Here is a 17,584-nt window from a genome sequence, read left to right as displayed (position 1 = left end):
TATATGTTGTATTTCCCTTAATTGATATTAAATAAAGAAAACTATACACATTAACCTAACAATGGACAGCTTCGTACAAATCTATTTCAGTTACAAAATTTCAGAAATCAAAAAGAGATCATGGTGAGCTATGGGAATGAAATACTCCATATCACACAATCTCTAGAAATACATAATTCTATTGTATTTCAAAAGGCCATGAAAATGTCATTATCTAGAGGAGAAATATTCTATTAAGTGCCCCCTTTAAAAAAAAAAAAGAACAACAAAGTTACAAACATAGAAAAAATTCTAGTGAAGTGGGAATACTAACAAGAAAAATGTCAGCTCTGAAGAACAAAGGTTTAGTTGGACAACTGGTTTAGAGCTATTTGCTACTTAAATGGACTTTCCTAGTTAGCTTTTGATTCCTGGGTATAGCAGCAGAAAAGTTACAAGCCGCTATTATATTCAGTTAACAAAAAAAAGTGTTTTCCATGCTTTTAAACGAATGTGTAAATGAGAATATACCCCTTCATTTGAAGAATCTGATTTTCTGGGAAGTAAAGTAGGTCATTCGTAAAATGATTGAATTTCCCTTATAATCATTATTGGTATGCTGTTTCTATTCATATCCAGCTTTTTGGAATCACTTGAGAATGTCTTGGGTAGCACAAAGTCTACTGAGAATGGGCTAAAAACTCTTGTGAATATTTTAACTAAAGATGAACCAGGTTTGGGTCAATTATTTGTGGGCCACAAGGTGGGGGAAGAGGGCTCATTTTGCAATAACAGAAGGAATTGTATAGAACTATTGCATTAGAGCAAGGATGTACTATGATACATGCCTTTACCAAGACCAGTGATTAGAATATTAACACATGAAGTACCCTTAACTATAGAAATCAGTATGAAACATGAAATACATCTAATACATCAGTTTGTGATTAGTGATATTAACTTCATATGCATAGACTGGGATAGCACATGCATGCAGGAACAAAGAATTGTTCATGAACTGGATTTGTATAAAGTTCTTTCTGTTCAATAATCAGTTCACTAAAACCTAAATTGCATTTTAAATTTAGGAAGTAATTGGAGGACAAATGCCAAATAATAAGGTTTCAACTGGTCATTGACTTATGTAAAAGTCTATTTGAAATATATATAATAGATATTAAATGCAAAATAATATGCAATGTGTTTTCTATTGGATTTTATAAGCAATTGTTTATAACTTTTAAAACTTTTCTGGTTTGTACCCTCTGATTGAATTCTGTTACAGAATTTCAATTTCTAATCAATAGCTCTTTACAAACAATCTTTTGGAAATGTAGAAAGGGGATTTTTTTTCTTTTTAAAATACTTGCTATAACAAACAATAAATCACAACATTTGCTTAGGGAATTACATTTTACTCCACCCCTCTTATGATGATACGCCCTGCAACTAAATTTTGGACAGTATAAGAAATAAAATTATATGGTATAATACATAAAACATAAAATAGTAACCTTCAAAAGCATCAGTTTGGTTAATCAGCAGTTGCCAAAAGAATCTAATCTATCTCTGCTACAAAATATTTTGTTTTGTACCTGGGGGGGCGGGGAGATATATCTCCTGACAGTTACATTTATGTTTTTGAAAATTATGAGTTCATCCATTTCAGAATGGATGTCAGATGTTACAATGCTTTATGATAGAAGTCAAGATGCTGACTTGTTTAATGATCAGCTATTGATATTTCTTTCTTTCCTTTTTCTTCCCTTCATATTTCAGAATGAAGAATAAATTTTGGTATTTTGAATTCGGCACTTCTGAAACTTTCTCTGCCACCTGCAAAAAGTTGCATGAATCTCTGGAAATAGAAGTAAGAAAGTAATTGCTGTGCATAGATCTGGCTAACATAGAACTACAGTATATATTAATCAAAACCAATATGATAGATCTATTCTAACTGGAGAAAATAATTACAAATTAAAAATAAAAATAGGAATGAATGCCAGGTTTAAGACATTCAGCTAGGCAGTGAAATGCATTTAGTTTTATTGTCTGTCCCACTAAATTTAATTCTCTTTGTTGAGTCCTCAGTATTGGAATAAGATTCATTTTAATTCTTTCCATCATATTGTTAAAAACAGATTCATCTTATTTATCTTTTTATTGATCCTATTTGTCTACTTTTATTTATTAACTTTAAATATTTTACATTGTGTGTACCATGCAATCCAATCCCAGACCATGTACATAAATTAAAAAATAGATATAAATACAAAAAAATAAAGCACATAACATAATTACCATATAAAATAATATAATTATGCCCATGATTATCATAAGATCTCAAATGTTATGTTAAATACCAACTAATGATTAACAAAGTTGGTATCTGTTTTATCTCTGGGGTGAGTCTCTCTAAAGAATAGCTGGTTGATATCAAGTGAATGTCCACAGGATGTGAGACAAATAGACACATGGATCTTTATGGAGAAGGCAGTCTTATAGATATGATCACAACTGTTCAAGATTTTACAGGTGTCAAAACGCAGGATAATATCTGTAATTACTCAGTTTCTTTTAAAAACATCAAAAGTATAAAATGATATTTACTAGGGGTACCATTCAACTATATACACATAGTTACATCTTGATATAAATATTTAATGAAATTGAATATTTAAGAGATTCTTTACATAATTCTACCATTAGATTTTGATAAATTTGTATGAATTTTGATGAAAGGATTAACAATTTTTAGATTCTTGTTATTACTATATGCGTAAGGATAAACTGGCTCTTTGCATTGACAAAAATCACTTAATAAAGATGCATATTTTACCTCCAAATGCATTCTTTAATTTTAAATCAGGAAGATCTATAAATGAATAGAGCCTCAAAGGTTATAAAATTCAGACAGAATTTTAGAAATAACACAGATTGTACAAAGGAGTGAGTTTTTGTACACATGGGGTAATAGATAATATTGTAATTGTATTTGTAACTGAATTTATTTCAAAGGAAATTGAAAGTTTCTTCTTTCTACTTTTTATTCTTTCTTTTAGCTTGTTTTCATTTTTACAAAACTATAAAAAATATAATCCAAACCAATCACCTTCATTTCAACTATTTTTTATAAACACAGACATATCTGCTATAATATTCTTGCTGATTTCTAGAGCAGCTTATTTAAAATAACATTTTTCACCCTAATAACTTCTAGAAACTTTAATAATAAAAGTCCCCAAATTCCTACCCAGGAATTTCAAACGTAGTAAAGTTTAAGTCAAATTTCCTGCTTTTTCTTTGGGCTGTTTAATATGCATATTATTATGTGATTAAAATATATTTTATGATAGCTCATTGTTAGAAAAGTAAGAAAACTATGTTAATGTAAAGCTTCTCTGTGGAGGCCATAGATCAGTGTTAAGATACAATGCAAAGGTAGGCTGAATAGAAACTAACAAAGTAATATGAAATCCAACTAAGATATCCAATGAATAAACAAACAAATAAACAAACTAACACTACTCTTGAAAGGGACACATTGCAGTTTGAATATTTACAAAAATACATTAAAATAAATAAAATCATTAAAACATCCACAGTCATCAATAGAAATAAAATGGAAAACCCCTAAAACATATAAAATAAATGAAATTCCTGATATCTTTAAAACAAATCTCTTTTTCATATACTTCTAGAAGTTAGCTAAAGTAGGGACTAACCTCATTTCTAGTAGCTGAGCATTTCAGAAGGTCAGCACTGTCACTAAAATTGAGTTGAAAACTTAATCTATATATAGTTATATCAATAAGTATCTATGTGTATATATACACACATTCACATTAAACAAAAAATGACATTTAGGTTTTTTGTTATAATAAAACTCATTTTTAATGGCAATAAACTCCATGTCAATACAAGAAATTGACTGTACTGTACCATAATTCATTGACTATGAAGGATTGAAGCTACATATGTGCATATGTTAAATATATATTAAGAGGTGAAGTGCAGTGATGAGAGGCAACTTCTGTTAGAGTTGGGATTAATAAGGAGAGCTGTTTTCGCATTTTCTAAAATGGCTGGATTTAAGTAATTTAAATAGTGAGATATTCTTGTACAACTTGAAATATGAATATTTGAATTTGAGAGGCAGGGGGAGGGGGGAGGAGGTATAATTTATATTCCAATTGAGGAAGCCTGACCTATGCATCTAGCCTGATGTTCATCTGTGCTCATTAAGGCTACTTTTTAAATTTGAGATGTACAAAAATATTTTACTCTTTGCAAAATATTTTCTGTTCCATATTTGGTAAAGTCAGAGAAAAGTTGGCACACTTTTTCCTACAGGAGTATTTATGTATTCCATAGTTTTATTAAAAATATCAATAATTGCAAACCTTCACTAGAAGACAGGTATCACAAAAGGGGACTATATTGCCAGAGAGCTATTTTTAGATTATGGGACTTTTTTAAAAATACACATTTAGCGATTATCTGAAAGCAGTGAAGGAATACAAAGATATTCCATAGAGAAGTAACCTGAGTTGCCAGAGCTTGTAGTTTCTCTTACAGAAATAGAATATAAGTTTGTATTCCTTTCCCATTTTCATTATCACCATTTTTTGAGTGAGGGAGCTGGCAAGGAAGAAGGGAACATAAATATTGCGGGACATTCTTTTTCAGAAATTCAGTAAAATGAAATTGAAGCTTAACTTAATGTGTTGCCTTCTCAAGAATCAGTGCAAATTCAAACCTTTTTTTGAAAGAACTGCCACAAACAGTGATGCACGTTAATTTGGAAAACTTATTCATTCTTCCTCCCAAAAGCAAGCATGTAAAGTTCCATTGTTAAAATAAGATGAATTTGAGAACTAAGTACTGTTTTGAAAAAAAAAATACAAAAATGATATTGCACATGTTAAAGACATATTACAAGGAAGCAACTTGTGAACAAGTATAGTATAAATTGCTCTTTAAATAATCTAATGTCCATTGTGTGATAAACTCTAAACTCATTTCACGTCAATGTGATCCTGCAGGGTTTCCTTATAAGAAGCATGGGCAATATGTGGTTGAGCAACTTTCCCCATTAGCTTGGGTTTGAATAATGAATCCTTTAGAATGATGGAAGCCCAGTCCAACATCTGAAGAACTACATGTTTCTCAGCTATTTTATAATCTTCAGTTATACATTACATTTCTGTTGCTTAAATCATATAATATGTATCATTTTCTACAGACATTTTTGTTTACAATGGAAAAGATGGACATATGGAGGGACAAACAAGTATACGATGTCACATTTATATCATTTACCAACACTTTGCAAAATAATTGCTATACTTTATATCAAAAATAAACTCAGTAAATATATAATTTACTTATGAAATGTTAGCAAAATGAAGATTTGTACAGAAATTCTTCCATAACTGAACAAAAGAAATTCTTCTTTACTAATTCTGAAAGTAACTCATCACAGCATGATTCTGAGGCCTAGTGAAATAATTGTCTTAGTGTACTGCCTGCTGTGTTTGATATTGAGTGAAAACGCTCTCTGCACTTCTTATATCACAATTCTCCCTTTATTTAAATAATTTTAGTCAGATGGAGGGGGGGCACAAGACCTTTATAAATTAACAGCAGGGAAATACCAAAGGTGTCAGATTGCATATTTATCATCTTTTTCGTGTAATACTTAAATATGTATTAAGAAGTGACTGACATAAATTAGGCAGATTTCTGAAGCCACAGGCTGTGGCTTGTAGAGGACCCCCTTCGGCTTGACATTTCATCCTTGTCAAAGATCAAATTATTTTAATTTAGGCTGCAAATTATAAGGAATGAAGACTTCTTTGTGGGAATTCCCTGTGGTAATCTGACTTTTGTTGTTACTGCTGCTTGTCAGTGTGCAAAAGATATAATATGCATGCAAATAAGGTTAAAAAATATGTACTATCTAATTATCCAGCCAGTACATTCCACTTGAAGACAGTGGGAGGGCTGACACACAGTATGTGTTTGATTCATTGAGGCCTGCAGGCTATTTACACAAGATTACTTTTAATTATGAAATTAATATCTGTTTATCAAGAATGTATAGCAGTAAGTGAGTATACACATGAGCAGAATTTTTAGTAAAAAGAAATCCTCTTAATACTTAACACCTATATGACATGTAAAAGTTTGATTCTAATAAAAAACCTGTTACTAAGCACACACACATATCCACATATGCCTCCACTATACAACTTTACAGATTTTGTTATCAATACTGCTACCATGTAATTCCTGTCTTTATTACTGCAGTTATTAGGAATAAATAATAAATATTGTATTTAGATTTAAACTTTGTGTGCAAATTTAAACTTTGATTATTAAAAGCATATTAAAATGATTAACTGTTACTATGATATTGAAATAGTGGAATTATTAAAGATTAAAGAAACTAGCAGCCTTACAGAGGCTGTAGGATATCAGTCCTATCATCTCTAATTGGCAAGACCAATAGCATTGTGAGGATCAAGCTTACTTATCAGTACTGAAAAAAATCTAGCCTCTTGGAATCATCTTCCCATGCTGTAGGAGGTAAAGTCAAGCAGCATCTGGAAAGCACCTAACTAGTCTATATTACCTCCAAGATATTAATATTCTAAATGCCAGCTATTAATGCTTACTAAAAGACTATTCCATATTCATCTATTATCTATAATAAGTTTATATTTTGTTCCTGAACTTCATGTATATCATATGGATGTTTATGTAGCTGGACAAGAATCATAATACATTAATGTCTGTTTTTATGATCTGTTCTTATTTTACACCCCCATACTGTACATGAGATAAGTAGTTATATAAATTGAATGAATGAATGAATGAATGAATGAATGACATCCTAGATCAATAATACCCCAAACAAGTAGAAAAGAAATAAGGTCAAATAAGTTCAAATAAGCCTTCCCATAGTTGGTAGGAATTAAGGTCTGAACTATGAAACTCACTAAATTGCAGAAAGGTAGTGTAGGAGATTAAAAATGACTGTGACCACAAAGGTACTGTTTAAGGTGCTTCCATGTTGAAAGGATTAGCCAGTAACATCTGTTGCCCAAGGGACATCATAGGGGCTCCTTTCATGTCCCTGTCAAGGAACTGGAGCAAATTACAGGAGCTCACCCCACCATACAGCAGCACTCGGGTCTCAAACATGAGTTTCCTGACATTCAACCTAGTGTCCTAACCACATGAGCCAGTGCACTCCAGGGGATCAAGATGGGTCCATTAAAAAAATTAATAACCTAGCCTCATGCCATGTAGGGCTTTGAAGATCACAACCAAAAACTTGAATTGGACCTGGAAGTAGAGCAGCACCCAATGTAGCTTCCACAAAAAAGGAATCATATGCGCCATTCTTTGGACACCCAAAATGCCCAGGCAGCTGCATTTTGTACCAGCTGAAGTTTCTGTGGTTCATGTAAAGAGCATTGCCTCTACATGGCAATGTAGAATCCAAACAGGAGATGACTAGGTCATGAGTGACCAAGCAGAGAGCCTCCCTATCCAGGATTCACTCCAGGATTCTGGAATCTCTGCTATTTTGCCAAATAATCAGATATAGAAAATTAATACAGGAAATATATTTTAGTAAAATGATGTAAATAAGAAAGATGCTGATATCCTTTAATCTCTCATTGATTTCTTCCTATCTTATCTTATCTTGATTCTCTCCATCTCTGTCTCTTTTTCTTTGGCAGTGTGATGGAATTCAGATAGATCTGAATAATATTTCTCTGGAAGGAATTGCTATTTTGAACATTCCAAGCATGCATGGAGGATCAAATCTTTGGGGTGAGACCAAGAAAAGGCGAAGCCATCGTCGATTTGAAAAAAATAGGCCAGATAAAAGGATCACTGTTACAGATGCTAAGGAATTGAAGTTTGCATGCCAAGGTGAGTTTCCAATTTTAAATGAATAGTTGGTTCTGGGTTCAAACTTTCAGATTTTAAAATAACAGAAAATAATAGATCAAGCATTAAAAATAACAGAAGATTGTTTAACATATGAGGGATTTTCTGGTGGAGGGGATTTATAGAAAAGCTCTAACTAGGCAGGTGAAAAGTTTATGTCTATCAGCTTTTTAAACAGTATGCTTCCTGTCTGGGCTCAGATTTTGTGACTTCTTGACAGTTTCAAAAATGGATTTTTATTTCTAAATTAAATATACTTTCTTGGCTGATATAAAAATACATTTTTACTAGAAATGTGTGTACAATTTGTACAATGACAGGATTTGCTGCATTTTGCAAATGACAAGGTTTATTCTACACCTTGCCTTGAGAACTAACATACATACATACATACACACACACACACACAAACATACATACACACACACACACACACATTTGTTAATCTCTGAATAGTTTAATAAATATCTTATCTGTTGCTTTTATTTATTGGGTGAGACAATATTCACTAGCTTGGACAAAATCTCCAGAATTGCTAGTTCATATAAGGTTTTTTTGCACGCAAGTTTCTATTCCTCTTAATATTTTAGTTATCTTAATAGGCCTTGGAATTAATTTGCAAACAAGTTCTTTACATCAATGCCAAAATGTCAGTAGAAGCTTAGCCTTGTTACTCAGTTTTTCTTTTAATCCTAATGTAACTTTGCCAGCCAAATAGATGTTTCGCTTTATACACAACTATTTAAATCTTTTTTTGTGACCTATCTATGCAGGGGACTTTGTAAAATGAAAAGTCTGGCATTGATTAACAGATATGAAAGAAAGTTCCCAGGCATTCTAACTAACTGCTACAGGAATTGAAATGTCAGCAGTACAATGTTAGCAAACAGTTCTGTATCTGTAAAGGAAGTGTAAAAGCAGTTTTGACTAAGATTAACATGTCATGCAAAAATTTATTTTATTGTTGGATGGGCAGCCTGTGTTTGCACCACTGTAGATGTGGTAAGGATTAAGATTAACTGCATAGGCAAATAGAAGGATTGAATTGAAAACCAATTTGCAGGAAATCCCAAAGAAATGATGCTAAGAATAAAGAACTCAAAAGTAGATTACAGACTAGGGATTTAACTAAGTGTAGGAGCCTGGTGGACATTTATAGGATAGAGACAAATACTTGAGGAAATAATAGGAGGAGACAGAAATCCACCATGTCCAATGGAAATTATGTCAATTATAGTTGAAAACATTGAATATGTTGCTTGTTCCCCAAAGATAAAAGCATATTTATGAAAAGTAGAACAGACAAAGATGGTGAGGGAAAGGTTTGGGCCGAGACCAGGAATGTAATACATAACAGAGGCATGGAACCAAAGCAAGAAAAAAAAACATAAGGAAAAATTAAACTTTTTGTTCAAGACTATCTACAGGACAATTGAATGATTAAAAAGGAATAAGCATCACTTCAGAAGTGGTACACTATAGGTCAGAAGTTATAGCATTTCCCCAGTCTTGGATAGAAAGCAAAATATAATTGATATTGTTTTCCATGAGTAAAGCAAAGGAGATGATGTTGAAGGAATTCTCCTTTTTTCAATTTCTACTCTTTGGCTCTGCAAACTATTTGGCTGCTTTTCTTCTGGCAAGACCTTGAAACAAGGTTCTGCAAGTGGAGAGAAGCAGAAGAAAAACCTAACCCCAAACTCATCTATGAAAATGTTTTTCTCCTATTCATGGATATGTTGGATATAAAGTCCCCTGTTAACCTCAAAATATATACTTTCAGTATGGTGTTTCTATATCATTAATAATGTTACAGAAGAAAATCTATTTCAGCTTTATCATATAATGTGAGATACTTGTATTTAAGGAAGGAAAACAGAGGACACATGCTATTGGTTATTTAATCAATTATTATCTTGAAAATATCAGCCGTTCATCTGATCATACAGTATATGCACCATATCCAGAAAACATAGGATGGCAGTGAGTGAGAATATGCTTAATTCTGTTTGTTTATTTTTATGATTGTCTATATTTATTCCAATCTGAGTACTTATTTAATACATATTCTCAGATGGACATAAATAATTTTGTTGTGTTCCTTTTTTCATTCATATTCTGCACTAAATATATACATAACACATTCAAATGTAAGAATTAATTCATTAATTTTTTTAAAAAAATCTTATCTACCTGAAACACTAGTATAAAATGGAATAATAGTTGAAAAATAATAAGTACAGCAAATAACACTCTAACTCCCACCTTTCACTTTTTTTATTTATTTTGCATTTCGTTTAAATGCAAGTTGTAGGAAATGGTATTATCTGACATTCACCGTCTTTCCATGCCTGACCTTATTTATATTGAAACAGTTGCTATAGGTAGGTAGCAGCTTTTAAAAGGAGCACCATTTTCATGTCTTCTGTATCAGTTTTTCTCTTCTTTTTCTCTCTGTTTTTAAAATGTTAGCTGCAGTCACAAGAGGACTTCTCATTTTCATATTATGCATAGGAAGATGCAAAGCTAGCAATGTGAAAATATCACTGTTATGTTTTTGGAATATATACCTGCAAATTAAATGATCCCAAAGATCTCAATGCTTGTGTCTCAATGCTTTAACCTAAATTTCTAGTATAATGACCTAAACCAATGTTATCTTCGTGGGCTTAGAGTTGGTAAGAATTTGTTTTCTAAAGAAGCAGCATACTGCCAAATAGTTATTCAGAGACCTCTGAGCAGTTGCCAGTTAGATTGGCTCTAACCACTGCCATACCCTTTTAGTAGAACTACTGACATTCTGCTTTTGTCTTCAACCAGATGTCATCCATTATTGAGAACATTCTCTCTGCAGGTGCATTGGATTCACTGCATGCCAAAACAAATTCAGTTAGCAACAGAAGATTTTTATGGGGTACTTTTTAAAAAGATAAGTAAAAGCTAGTCTCACTATCATTAAAAAATATTGCATGTAAAAGAGAGAACTGAACAAAATAGGTTCAAAATGTTTATAAGATGTATAGATGTCTGCACCTTACAAAAAATAAAAAGCACCATTCTCGTAGCTTTGTAGAAAGTCAGAAAACCTTCTCTTTACCATAATTCCAAATGCAAGTGCTACAGATTATCTTAATTAATATTGAGAAAAACATGGATGGGATTTTTGTTATTTTTCAGGGTTGAGGTAGATGCTAAGACTGACAGAATGCAGTGTATGTGTTCACATGTATATTTCTGGGCTATGTATATTGGACAAGCTGAAATGTGATTGAATGTTAAGCACTATTACATTATATGGACAATATTATTTCTTTAGATAAAAGTATTTTTTATTTGCTTCTAGTTGCTCCTGGATTTTGGAATGGGGCAATGACAGTAACACAGTCATTTAAGTGCTTTTTGAATGGTCTGTCATAGATTTTATAATGTTAGCTTCCCCTCCCCCAGTCAAGTGGAACATATTCTGTATATAGTATTTGGATGTTTAACAAGAATGAAAGTAGATAAATAAATCTTCTTCTTCCACATGTAACTGGGTGAAGACTATTGGGGAAATAAAGAGAAGATAAATCTTTGTACCAGAATTAATAGAAAGTAATAAAACAGGCAAATTTTTAAATTGACTTTGGAAAATATTTAATAGATTATAATGATTTTGCTGTATGTGTGAATGCACCTGTCTTAATTTCACTCTCAGTTAATTTACATGGATATGCACACAAAATGTGTGTGCAACATTAAAGAGCTTTAATGAAAAATTGGCTAAAATTGATCACACTGACTTGGATGATAGAGCAACATCACTTATATTAACATTCATCTGAATGTTAATTAATAGAAATCTTTTTTGATTAAAAGCCATATTATGGTAGGTTTCTCTCTTTAGACATTCTCCTTCAACTCAACAAACAGATACGAATGTTGGGTGCAGCCTTCCAGCTCATCTCCTCTATTTTTATGTAAGGAAACTAATTTTCTGCAGTACTTAAAGGAATTTGAAAGGGCTCATTCATTTGAGCTCAGTCCTTGTCAATTTTGTGTTCATTTTCATAGTTGTAAAAAAAAGCTACTTTTTTCGCAATTGTTTGCATTCTATACTGTAGCTTGTAATTTTATCCACATACTGAACTCTAAACATACTCAACAAAATTCCAATACTGACTGGAGTCTTTTATAGCATTTCATGCACCTTCAAAATCTTAGGATGGACAGAAGATTGCAGAAGTCTAAAGCATAGCATTTTATTTTATCTACAGATTCAATTTATCTACCTGCCTTGGAGCTCTTAAAATGCTGAATAAGACTTTTTTCATATTGTTCAAATATCATAAATATGTAGAAGTATTCAGATTTTCTCTCTAGCACCTTAGTTAAGAAGTGTAAGTAGTAAACTTGAGACCCTTTCCATACAAAGCATACTCCAAAGGGCTCTACAGTTCTGGGAGTATATGATACGGCACATAGCTCAAAAGTTCCCAGTCTTAAACACAAGGATGCTGTGAACCCACTGTATAGATCAGGCATGTCAAATTTGTGAGTCATGTGACATCACACGACGTATCGCAACTTTTTCCCCATTGCCGGCAATGGGGTGGGCGTGGGCCGGCAGTTTGACATGCCTGGTATAGATTTTCTATAACGAGCTGTTCTTGTTTGCTGACTCTTGAAGTTTTGTATATAAATTTTATATTAAGCCAATAAGGATATTTGTATGTCAGCCAGATTTTCTTACATCTGGTGTCTAAAAATTTGTCCATTCCAGAATTTTTGCTCTACACTTTTGAATATTTGCCATTCCTTCTGAAACAGACATACTCATATATACACCAACACATATTTTAATAATATCATATTATTATATATAGCTGGAAATTATTAGAAATTATCATTAGAACTTTGTAATGCTTTTGTGAATTCAAGAGGTACCAAAGAGAATAAAAAGTCTGTATGCATGTGTGTTCAAGGAAATCAGAAGCAAAATAGAATATTAAGAAATTCCATTAGATATTATAACTTGAGCTAACAACAAAATAATTGCAGTCAGTGATTTAAAAATATGCTCACTTTGAACTAATAAAACCTCAAATGCTATATCTGAAGTAGTCATACTTTGCAAGGAAAAAGAACTATCTTTAGTAATAATTTTTTCCATTAGAAAACCAAAATTACTTCAGTTAAAGATACTGATTAAACCTGATCCTTAAGAAGTTATGTTTGATTGATCTACAAATTCAGCCAATTGAAACTGAATACCCCACCTGCTAAAACATAGCATTATAAAGGTATAATAAGAAATATCTTATTGTATATATTAATTTATTTATACATTACTTTTCTGCTTTGTAGGTTTTGATATTTACAAGTTACTATCTACAAGAGTTTTAATAACTGTGGTAGAATTAGCACACAATAATTTTAACAACAACAACAAAAATAACAATGTTAACAACAAAATAGAGAAAATTACCCAGTCTTTTAATACTTCATGAAATACTTTTTAATAAAAAAAATGGATACATAAATTTGGTGAATTCTGAGTATTCAAGCAAATGTAAGTTCCAGCATTTTATATCTTTACCTTTTTTTGGCAACTGTATAAAAATGCCATTTTCCATGCTGTTCTTGCTAACTAAATAGGGTCTTTCTTTTTCAATTATCTAGAGATATTTTTGTCAATTATCCAGCAGCTCACATGATCAAAACCTGCCATTAACTGGATGGTTCTGTCAGTTTCATATAATGATGGAATATATATTTAAAAGACATTCATGTCTCTACAGAAATCAAACACCTGGTTCCAGACCAGGAGCGATGTGATACATGTGCTATTAAAAATACCTACTTACTGAATTCAGCACTTTTAAATTCTATGGTCACCGTGTCACCATTTCTTTTGAGTTGCGTCTTTTAAAAGCTCCTATTATCTTTTGTTTTAGTGGAATCCGTTTATTTCCTGCTTTTCCTATGTGCCAGTATGCTAAGTGAAAGCTTTTTACTTGCTCTGTATGAACTTACACTAGAGCTAACATTGCTGCTCTTTAAAAAAAAATGGAAAAATGAGAGATTTTGAAAAGGCATGAGCTTTTCTACAACTCAGCTCAGCACAGAACTTTATTACGGTCAAGTGTAGACTTCATGAATTAACACACAGAAAGTAAAACTAAAGCTATTTTAAATCAGCCATGGGAGAGATTTTGGAAGATCTGCAATAAAAATGTATCTGTTAAGGTGAAATGGGAAAAAGTGCTTCCATTAGGTTTAATATCATGTTACTGAATAACAGCAACTTTTAAATGTGTGTGTGTGTGTGTGTCTTTTAAAATGCTAAAAATGCGAATCCTGGGCATTATGTTAATAAAATAAAAAAGAAAAACAAACACCAGGATATAATAAACCAGACTGTTTAATATAAACAAGCCTGTGGTTAAAAAGAGTCACTAAGCTTTCGTCAGGCCAAACTACCGATGTCATCAGAGTTGGAGTAAAAGGAGATCAGGAAGGCAGCTATATAACCTCCTGCCTCTGCGCCCGGCTCCTTGAGTGCATCATTGGCCCATTGATTGTATTAATCCATATCGTGCAGAGTTTTTCCGCATCAAGCAAACTGTCCTTGGCTCCGCTAGTTGTTTTACGATCCTTTTAGAGCATGTGCAAGCACTTGGAGGGCAGCTATCAACCGGTCCCTGTGCCCAATCTCCCTCTCTCCCAGGGCCATTATCCTCCCCCACCCCCAAGGCTGTTGTCGTCTCCCCCATAATTCCTCCGCCCTAGTCTTGCAAAAAGCAGCTGTTCCGGCATTCCTGCTCTGCATCTTCCCCTCCCTCCCCCTCCTTCCAGATAGCCTCTGCCCATCCATCCCCAGCTTAGGGCCGTTTGGTCCATCATCTCCGCCCATGGGAGTCGTGGTCACCTCACCTGTAGAACCATCATCTCAGCAATAATGCCTGAAATGGGGGATCCCATTTTATTTGTGTCCCTTTTATTTGTTCGTATACCACGCCCCAAAAGGTGAAGTATGTCTTCAGGCCCAAGGTTAGCAACTGTATCAAATCATTGGTATGGAGAGAGTCCTTATGTTGTTCTGGCTCCTCTTGTAGGAGGTCCTTTATTGCCGTGACCGCCAGATCTTGAGGGATAGAGGTAAAGAGTGAGGTAATGTCAAATTATATCATTACCTCATCTTTCTCTATCCTTAGGGGCTTTATTCTCTCTAGAAACTCCTCAGCCGATTTCACAGTGGTCTCATTGTTATCGACCAGGATGCGACCGCTAAGCCATTTGGCTAGTCCCGAAGTGGGTGTGTCCCTGAAGGACGCAATAGGTCGTAGGGGGACCCCCTCTTTATGTACTTTCGGGAGACCATAAAACCTAGCCATGGCTGCGTCACAGGGACGTATCCTCTTCAATGTGTTGTTGTTGATTTTACCCCATTTGAGGTTGCTAAGTACCTTATTAATGCGGTTTGTGTGTGTTGTCATCGGAACTTTATGATGACTCTGTAGGCCGTGGTGTCATTGAGTAGCATCTGGGCTTTGTCGAAGTACACTGATCTGTCCATAACCACAGTTGTCTTGCCCTTGTCAGCTGGTAATATGACATTGGTGTTGTCCTTTTTTAGTTGTTCCAGGGCCTCTTCCTCCTCTCTAGGGAGCACCTGACACCGTTTATGGCTAATCAGCAGGCCTGTGACCCCCTGTCTTATTGTGTTTCTGACCTTGTCATTGGCCTCGATGCATTGGATGGTAGGCTCTAGGGATGCCACAAAGTCAATTGCCCATGCGTCTGTCAGGTTATGGCCTGCATTCCGTTCTAAGAGGGAAATCTATTCCTGGGTCGGGTTTGGAGGACAGATTGTGGACTAGCTTGATAGTGTTTCCACCATTGTCTGGAGCCCGTAAGATATCCATTTTGCATTGGAGTGCAATTGCTTTTTGCCGGCTCGCTCTTACAGTGGCCTGGCAGACCTGTTGGTAAGTGCCTGATAGTGTTGCTGTGTCAGTGTGGAATGGCAGCATTCACGGTGTTCTTGGATTCCTACCTTCCACATTCCTATGCGCCTATGATGTTTGTTGATTAGAGCGCACATGGAATTGACGGGTAATTCTCTGGCACTCTACCGAGTCTATGAGGAGTTGTCTTCACAATGACTTGGGGGACAGATCTCCTTGGAGGCAATCATGAAGAAAAGCCAGTTTACGGTAGCCAGTGGATATGCGCCGTGCAAGCTTCTCCCATCTCCTGGCGTGGAGCAACACAGCTTGCTCATAATTGTCTTTTAAAATGCTAAAAATGCGAATCCTGGGCATTATGTTAAAAAAATAAGAAAGAAAAACGAACACCAGAATATAATAAATCAGACTGTTTAATATAAACAAGCACTGTGTTGACATTTTTGGCAGCTGTATATATATATATATATATATATATATATATATATATATATATATATATATATATATATATAATTTAAAATTCTAAAAATTTTAAAAACTGGAGGTTGACTCCTGGGTAAATTCATGTCTGGAGAATCACAAACCGTGAGACCACCAGGAGATAAAACTATAACAAGTTTATTTACAATTAAAAACACCTAGCTTTCGCCGGCCTCCTGCCGGCTTCGTCAGGGTGGCTAACCATCAGTGGGTGGCTGTTTTTATGGGAGTGGTGCCTTTTGCACCCGGCTCCTCGATCTCATGACCGGGCCCAGATAGTCCTCCTGTTTTGCATTCTTGATTGTTCTTTTGCGAACCAGGAACGCAACAACTCGCAAAAGAACAATCAAGAATGCAAAATCAAGAATGCAAAACAGGAGGACTATCTGGGCCCGGTCACGAGATTGAGGAGCCGGGTGCAAAAGGCACCACTCCCATAAAAACAGCCACCCACTGATGGTTAGCCACCCTGACGAAGCCGGCAGGAGGCCGGCAAAAGCTAGGTGTTTTTAATTGTAAATAAACTTGTTATAGTTTTATCTCCTGGTGGTCTCACGGTTTGTGATTCTCCATATATATATATATATATATATATATATATATATATATTAAAAGAATAAAACCGAGCACCAAGAGGAATAAAGTATAAAAGTTTAAAAATTTAATAAGCCGAGCTTTCGTCAGAACCCGTCTGACATCATCACGGCATTAAAACAGCAGTCTGGAAGAAACCCTCATAAAGTGTGTGTGTCAATTGCCTGCATCCGGCTTCTGCTACGCGTCATCGGACCCAGCTGCTCCTGCCGTACTAGAGGCAAGGTGCCTACTCCCGTGTAGGGGGTCCTTTTAAATGTTTCGACGACTTCCTCCACTCCCGTCCTCCAGGTGGGCGTAACCCTTTCTATCCCCCCGTCCGAAGCGTGTTGATTCCTTTCCTCCTCCTTCTTTCACTGCTCAGGGGCTGTCTCTAGTCCTCCATCCTCCCCCTCTCGCTCACTCTCTCCACCCCACTCCCTCCCTTCCCCCCACTCTCCTCACTCTCTCTCCCCCCTTGCCCCTTCTTCCCTCTCCCTCCACCCACCTCTCTCTCTCTCCCCTCTTGCCCTCGACGGACCGTGTATGCGTGAAATCCAAGCTCCCTAACCTTCGTGCTGCAGCGCTGATTCCTTTCTTCCCCCCCTTCTCTCATCATTCCGACGTAACGT

General features: G+C 34.7%; 1 protein-coding gene across 4 annotated transcripts in view; it reads left to right on the top strand.

Moving 5' to 3' along the window:
• LOC107288186 (diacylglycerol kinase beta) overlaps window positions 1-17,584 on the top strand; it is a 285,137-nt gene that overhangs the window by 185,640 nt on the left and 81,913 nt on the right. For all 4 annotated transcript variants that reach the window (XM_029284290.1, XM_029284288.1, XM_029284289.1 and 1 more), the window contains 2 exons: window positions 1,759-1,849; window positions 7,734-7,929. In XM_029284290.1, coding sequence (XP_029140123.1) covers window positions 1,759-1,849; window positions 7,734-7,929 — 287 coding nt within the window. The remainder of the gene's footprint in view (window positions 1-1,758; window positions 1,850-7,733; window positions 7,930-17,584) is intronic.

This window comes from Protobothrops mucrosquamatus, unplaced genomic scaffold, assembly GCF_001527695.2.
Source record: "Protobothrops mucrosquamatus isolate PMUCROS unplaced genomic scaffold, P.Mucros_1.0 scaffold494, whole genome shotgun sequence".
Lineage (NCBI taxonomy): Eukaryota > Metazoa > Chordata > Lepidosauria > Squamata > Viperidae > Protobothrops > Protobothrops mucrosquamatus.
This window is presented reverse-complemented; position numbering and strand designations above follow the sequence as displayed.